Genomic DNA, 8,112 nt, shown 5'->3' with positions numbered 1-8,112 from the left:
CTGTGCAAATTCGTCGGTGTTGTCTAGCCGCCAGTCCTTTGGTTATTGACGTCACTTTTCTACCACTTTGACTAATAGCGACGATGGGGATGTATGGTGATACGATGAGAGGGGTGAGGGAACAATCACAAACACACATGGAATGGACAGGATACAACACAAGGGATTATACTGGCTATGCGCCAGAGCCTCATTAGTTTGCAGAATGCAGTCCGTTGTGTACTACGTGGAAGTGAGGTTGACATTGGAGTGCCTTGAGAAAGGATGGTCCCTTACAACCATAGGGATTCACGTCTACATCCAATCTGCACCTAAGAGTTATCAACGATAGTGTATAAATAACCGTCATTACACTGCAGTCTAAGGTTTTGTTCTTAAATGATCATGTTAGTTTCAAAGTTCATTGCTTCGAAAAATATTAATTATGTCAGGCTACTAAGATACTAAATACCTCATTACTCTAGAATCTGACATTCCATTCGGTCGAAATTTATCTTTGCATCTACAATAGCTTCCATGCAATCGACAGGTATCGAACAGGTTTCGTCTCTTAATACGAATCGATAACGAATATTTTGTTCTAAGAAATAGGTATTTTATGTATTTCTATGTGCACAAAATTATTTGTTCCTTTATTAGGTTCCAAGATGTTGAAGATTGTATGTAAAAAAGAACCGGAAAATTAACACAATATTGTAGTTTTTATAACTAAAAGTATAAGCATGTACAGTCACAGACATGTATTAAAAATAGGACACCTAAATCCTGAAATATCTTCTTCCCTTCATGGCGTAGACTCCATGGCTGTAGCAAAAATTGCCATTATCATCCACTTATCGGCGTAGAGTTAGGCAACACGCATAACGCCTTTAAGATAAGTGTTTCAGGATTTAGGTGTCTCATTTTTTATTGCCAGTGACTGTACCTTCTTCCTTTTATCAATACAATAATGGAGATACATGCATCCATGCACTTCAACATGATCCCCCTGCAGGCCAATGTATTGTTCCAGTGGGAAATTAGCAGTTTGAAGCCAGAAGAAATGAACTCTCAATTGGTCGCTGATCGACTCATTCACCGCAGACCTGACATAGTCATCCAGTTACCGCCGGTAATTCATGAAACCAACCAGTTATTCAAAACAAAATTACTCATGTAACTTAATGCACTTTTATTGTACAAAAGAGAATATAATGGTACAAATTCGATTATGAATAAGTTTTTAAATTCAAAAAACATTACACTCCGCTTTTGAGTGAGACTTTCAATTTCTCTCTCACTGCAGGTAACTACGATCTCTCGTAGAAGAATCTTGAACAAATGTTGACACTTCTTACGCAGGTAACATTCAACAAAAGTTTGTCATTGCGAAACACAAACCAAACGCACATTATCAAACAAGAGTTCTTCGCTCGAATTCGTCACAGTGTAAAATTGGTATCATTCTGTTCAAAGAACGTTCACTATACGTAATGAATGAAGGTTGATTTTTTTCACAGCTAAACTGTTGCATTGTTCTATTTATTTAAAGAAATAAACAGCTTTAGCTCAATTTATAGAGCATACGTTGTGTGTTAAAACCAAAATAGCAATGTTTCGGAAAACAATGTCTGGTACAATAAAATATTACAACAATTACATTTTATGCTACAACTAACTCGCATAGTTATTTCAACAATATTTAATCTCTTTAAGTGTTAAGACCTTGTTGTTTTTTGTATGGTATATATCAAACCATAGGTTTTACCAAAACAAAACCTGAAACTTATATGTACTAAGTATATGTAGGAACTTCCTTTCAAAGAGATAGTGTTTGAGTTAATTACAAGAAAATTGCGATGAAATACATAACTATAATCTTCTTGACATATCGCTAGTTAATATTTATAACAACAAGTGTCTGCGACTAACATTAACACTGTTGTTCTTATTAGAACTTGGAAGTTGAACATAAGGTATACATTATGCAGTCACAATGCTTAAAAATAAAAAAATGTGAACGATTTAATACAAAATGGTGCCAACTTACTTATAAGCACTTTCTGCAAAAAAAAAAAAAAAAAAAAAAGGAACACTATTTTTGTTTTGCACGTAAATTCGTAGCGTCTAGAACTTAAATATTATGTTTATCAGCTTGTTAAAAAATAATACAATCTTTGGATCGCATTCGAATGCACGGTAACACAATCAAAATACAGATAACACTTCAATTGTTGGTCTCTGAAAGCTGCCCAGCGGTCACTAATACTGCACCAACAATGCAGACGTCAAAACAGAAAGTATTCTCGGGTTGTCACTATGCACAGACGCACACAGACCAGTCACGTGTTCGCGCCAGGTGGCTCACCTTCCGCAGGTCGGCAAGTTCACGAGGAAGAACACGTTGAGCTCTATCAAGGACGCTAACACGAGGAACACGAGGTACATGACGAGACAGGCGATGCCCACGTTGCGGTCCAATCGGAATTTGTTGCAGGAGAAGGTGACGTAGAGGAGCAGCAGCGTGGAGAGAAGCGAGATGGCGCTGTACTCGAGGCCTCTGGAGTTGATGGCGATGAAGTGGCCGTCCTTTGGGAGGAAGGAGGCCTTGATCAGCCACGGGAGGCCCAAGCACAGGAGGATGTCGAAGGTGTTGGAGCCGATGGAGTTGCTGATGCCCATCGCGCCGTGACCTGGAACGGGGCAGGATATTACTGTCTTCTTTACAGACTTATTTTGACAAAGACATACTCTAAGCGGTAATCTAAGTTACTTTTTAATTGACTTACAGTTTCTTATTTTTAAAAAGTATCTCAGTTATAGTTACTGATATATACAAAGTAACTAAGTTACTTTCACAGTTACTTATTTCTGGAATCTTTTTGCAAAGATATTACATACAATCAATGATTATAATATAATAATTATTAATTGTAAAAAAATAGTTATATGAACTCTACCATATGTTTAATTTATGTTTCTAGTACATAATAGTACAACTAAGTAACTCTCTACCTTCTTAAACCCGAAGGTTTGAGGCTGCAGCAACACAGGCCTTCCATCTGTCCCTATCCTGAGCATGATCTATCCACTCTTTTCCATCCCTACCGATTTCCTTTAGGTCTATCTCAACGTTATCTCTCCATCTTCGTCTCGGCCTTCCTACAGGTCTCTTACCTGTAAACTGTTCTTTCCTCTCCCATTCGTGCCTCATGGCCTTCCCACCTAAGTCTCCTTCATATAATCATTATAATAATATCTCGACATGTATACAAATTATGTACTTCTAAATTATGTAACCTTCTCCACTCACCTGTCTCCTCATTCCTTATAGGTCCAAATATTTATACGAAGATTTCATTTCCAAAGACTCTTGATTTATGTTACACTTTTAATGTAAGGGACCAAGTTTCGCATCCACTAATACTATAGGCACAATTACTGTTTTGTATATTTACATAATATAAGTCTTCGTGTATTTATATTATAACAAATAAATGATGTATCAAGGAAATCAGCTTTGCTTAAAAGATCATTTTATTTTACTCTTTCTCTCTATATATGCTTTTACCTTAAACACCTCCTCATATTAAGCAATGACTTCTTTCTAGCTTGACTGATATGCTCCAATGAAAGTAGCAATCCACGCAGAACACTATAAAGTCTCACAGTGCAATAATGCCCAGATGTTTAAATTTAGCATGCAACGAGGCGTAGCTTTCTTTCTTGAGGAGATTTCACGATAATTGTTTGATTTTCACATCCAGAGAAGACACACAGATCTATTTGAAAACAAAGTTCACAAATTTAGCTCGCACTTTGCAAATTTCCAAGTTAACAGATTAAGCGTCGGAAAGCAACTGTTGATAACATCACTTCTATCGGAAAAAGTAACAGTTAACAGCTACTTACTTTTAAAAGTAACTAGTTACAGTTAGAATTCCTCAAAAACTTGTAACTGCATTAGAAGTAACTACTTCCATCCCCACTCTAAGTCAACTAGATCCTTTCAATGCAAAGTTGCACACAACAGTAACACAATTCCATCGCCTGTAGGGAACACCAAAACGAACAAATTTTCTTGGAAATATCATGCCTCTTTGAGGGTTCATTTCGACGCCACGGTCCCTTGAATCCTCCATATACAGGCCTCTGTGACAGATTCACTGTTATCACTGTCATATGGCGGTTTTATTTTGGAAAACAATTTAGAAATAAGTTCGAAGTGAATACAGTACCACTTCATCTACATTCGCTACATATTTCAGGATTTCTTTCCAGTTGTGTGCGAGTTTTATTTATTTAAATGTACAAGAAAGTGCATTATCATTTACCACACACTGCAACCACCCATAAAGTTTTACAATCCAATTAGTGATTTATGAACGTTGAAAGAAAAATTCCAATCTGAGGTCTCTCATCAGGTGTCCTGCCAACTGGAACACCGTGGCTCTTATTTACATGACATATCAAGCAAAATAAACTAGCTTCCTCCCAATATTGGAATATAATGTAAAATGTGAAACATACCTTGTTTGGCGACAATCACGCTGGACACGGCTTCAGGAACGCTGGTCCCAGCTGCGAGGAAGGTGATTCCCATCACAGAGTCTGGTATTTTGAAAGTGTCACCTGTAAGTAACCACCAGGTAAGTCATTTCAAGTTCAAAAATCGAGAAATTGTACTTCGTCATTGTTCCCCTCTTACAACAACTTAATTTTGCTCTTAATTGAAATCAAATTTATGGGCAAATATAGAAACTACTCGGATTAAATTATTACATTTGATTACTTTTCATAATCCATGTATATATTTATGTTCTATATTATGTTATTATATTATTCGCGTATTCCTACATCTAATTCAAATTATAGGGGCTAATAATTATCCTAAATAGTATATGCAACGCTTTGAATTATTTTCTTAAAATCCAAGACGGCTAGGATTATTTCTATATTTTAGAAGTTGTTGTTTAAGCACATATTGCATAGATTTCTTCTTAATATAGATTTTTCTAAACAATGTACAAGATTAAAGTAATTACGTATTCGTTAAAAATCCGTAAACTAAATCTTTATTTAATAATTTTACTTGGAAGGGCAAATATTAATTATTTTATAAAATCAGTTTCGTTATTTCTACATGGTTTAATATTGTAACATTATAGGAAAGCAATTCTCCCTCGCTTTCAGTAATTTAAGGTTATTCTATTGGCTGTTTATTTTAGGAATGGGAAATGATACTACGTGTAAATGGCGACGTCAAAAGTTCCACGTTGGCATTCTTAATTGTTGCCAATTATAACCAAAGCTTACTATCGCTAATTAGCATTGATCTGACATATAAATTATCAGTTTTTCTTGTGTTCATTTTATAGTATCAGTGGTAGCATTGTTAAGAAAGAATCTTTTAAGCTGTGCCTCGCACCTGAGGTAAGCAGTTGAGGTCTTACGATTATCGGGAAACTGATTCTGCCATGAAAAACTTATATTTATAACTGCCTTCGAGCGAGAAGGACCCAACATATTATTTATTTTAATTTGTGGGAATAAGATTTTTTACCCTTCCTGGAGGAATGGAGATCGTCTTAACCCGACCCCTGAGTGAGAACTGATGTATCCAACTGCCTAGACGGTGAAGGAGCAGTATGTAACCTAATTCGTGGCTCCATACCCTGGAGTTGCGATTGTACTGACACGTTGCAACTGTGACATAATTTACTACTCTGTTAATTATCTACTAACTTGTGGCCGCGCAGAGGGTTGGTGACAATGGTTCTTTATTATTTTTCCTCTGCTATATAATTTTATCAGTGCGTATGGAGTAGGGATGGCCAAACGGATCCGGATCCAAAAGTTACGGATCTGGATCCGGATCCGAGATTTCCGGATCCGCGGATCCGGATCCGAGCTGAAAGTTTCGGATTTGGATCCGGGTCCGAAAGTTTCGGATCTGGATCCGGATCCGAAAATCCGGAACGGATCCGAGAGTTTCGTATCTCAATCCCATTATAATATTACCACACCTTAAAAGGTATTATGATCTTCGATTACAAAGAAATTTTTCGTTAGTCCTACAAGAATTTTTTTCAAGTGTTGTTCCTAAAATACATTGCTACGCATAGGCTAACACACTCGTGCACAAATGCCCGAGGTGATTTTATAAATGCCATTGAAACGAATATGTATTCATTCGAATGTATTGGAAATGAAAACACACATAAATGTGAGACATTCCATTCCAGGATGAAACCTTTAACACATATAACAAGATAGAAATGTTATACAAAAATTATACAATTGTTCTACAGTTATAGTTTTACAAATTGAAATAAAACATTATAATATATGCAGTGTTAAATAATTACAAAGTGTAAGACTAAGAAGGGAGGTTATCTAAGGGTCCCCCTCCGATTTCCATGAAACTTGGCAGTATAGTGGGGCCCAAAGGAAGAATTAGGTGTTTTTTTGTTTCAGCTAAAAAACTGTTTTAGGGGGCAAAACCCCCTCAAATGTCAAGATGAGGACAAATTGAAGTGAGGATCTGACCCCTGTGTCCCTCCGATTTCCATGAAACTTGGCAGGTGTATAGTGGGGCCCAAATGAAGAAATACGTGTTTTTTTGTTTCAGCTAAAAAACTGTTTAGGGGGCAAAACCACCTCAAATGTCAAGATGAGGACAAATTGAAGTGAGGATCTGACCCTGTGTCCGCTTCCGATGTCCATGATACTTGGTAGGTGTGTGTATAAACGGGCCCAAATGAAGAAATATGTGTTTTTTTGTTTCGGCAAAAAAATTGTTCTAGGGGGCCACCTCCTCTCAAATGTCAAGATGAGGACAAATTGAAGTGGGGATCTGACCCCTGTGTTCCCCTCAGATTTCCATGAAACGTGGCTGGTGTATAGAGGGGCCCGAAGGAAGAATTACGTGTTTTTTTTGTTTCAGCTAAAAACTGTTTCAGGGGGAAAAATCCCCTCAAATGTCAAGATGAGGACCAATTGAAGTAAGGATCTGACCCCTGTGTCCCCCTCAGATTTTCATGAAACTTGGCAGGTGTGTGTATAAACGGACCCAAATGGAGAAATACGTGTTTTTTTGTTTCGGCAAAAAAATTGTTCTAGGGGGCAACCTCCTCTCAAATGTCAAGATGAGGACAAATTGAAGTGGGGATCTGACCCCTGTGTTCCCCTCCGATTTCCATGAAACGTGGCTGGTGTATAGAGGGGCCCGAAGGATGAATTACGTGTTTTTTTTGTTTCAGCTAAAAACTGTTTCAGGGGGCAAAATCCTCTCAAATGTCAAGATGAGGACAAATTGAAGTAAGGATCTGACCCTGTGTCCCCCTCCGATTTTCATGAAACTTGGCAGGTGTGTAGAGGGGCCCAAAGGAAGAAATACGTGTTTTTTTTTCGGCTAAAAGACTGTTTTAGGGGGCAAAACCCGCCTCAAATGTCAAGATGAGGACAAATTGAAGTAAGGATCTGACCCCTGTGTCCCCCTCCGATTCCCATGAAATTTGACAGGTGTATAGAGAGGCCCTATGCCTCCTGTTTCTTCCTATGCCATATTTACGTGGTTTCGGGGTCAGATCCCCACTTCAATTTCTCATCATCTTGACATTTGAGGGGGGGGGGGCTCTATACACCTGCCAAGTTTCATGGAAATCGGAGGGGGAGACTTAGAGCTCCCTAGGAAGTGTATTAATAATTAATTACAAATCGCGCACGCGCGCGAACACACACTATATATATATATATATATATATATAATTATATACAGGGTGACTGGTAATTAGATGTATTCCCTGAAAGGGGTTAAAGTAGAGACAATTTGCAATAAATTTGACCATATGATACCCCGTCCGAAAATTAGTGGTTTTCGAGATAATGGAATTTCAATTGTTTTTTTTTTAAAAATGACAATTTTCCACATAAATAGATGATTGAGAAAAAAACTGCTCATTGTATGGAACTTATTTCAGCGTTTCCTGATAGCTAACAAATAAGTGGTTCGTTGAAAATTAAGTTTTTCCCAAATAACAATCACATGTAAGTACCGGGTGGGTCTAAACTTACAAGTGATGATAAAAAAAAGCACTCTTAGTTTACTTGGCAACGTATTAACAAAAATGG

General features: G+C 37.4%; 1 protein-coding gene across 1 annotated transcript in view; it reads right to left on the bottom strand.

Annotated features, from left to right (window-relative positions):
• Nucleotides 1–1,156: 1,156 nt before the first annotated feature.
• LOC145978588 (sodium/potassium/calcium exchanger 3-like) overlaps nucleotides 1,157–8,112 on the bottom strand; it is a 93,322-nt gene continuing 86,366 nt past the window's right edge. Inside the window, exons 8-9 of the mRNA XM_083111297.1 lie at nucleotides 4,510–4,611; nucleotides 1,157–2,672 (exon numbers count right to left, since the gene is read on the bottom strand). Coding sequence (XP_082967423.1) covers nucleotides 2,344–2,672; nucleotides 4,510–4,611 — 431 coding nt within the window. The 3' untranslated portion in view covers nucleotides 1,157–2,343. The remainder of the gene's footprint in view (nucleotides 2,673–4,509; nucleotides 4,612–8,112) is intronic.

This window comes from Lepisma saccharinum, chromosome 25, assembly GCF_977018435.1.
Source record: "Lepisma saccharinum chromosome 25, izLepSacc3.1, whole genome shotgun sequence".
NCBI classification, from domain to species: domain Eukaryota; kingdom Metazoa; phylum Arthropoda; class Insecta; order Zygentoma; family Lepismatidae; genus Lepisma; species Lepisma saccharinum.
Note: the sequence above shows the minus strand (reverse complement) of the source record. Positions and strands in the feature narration are given on the sequence as shown.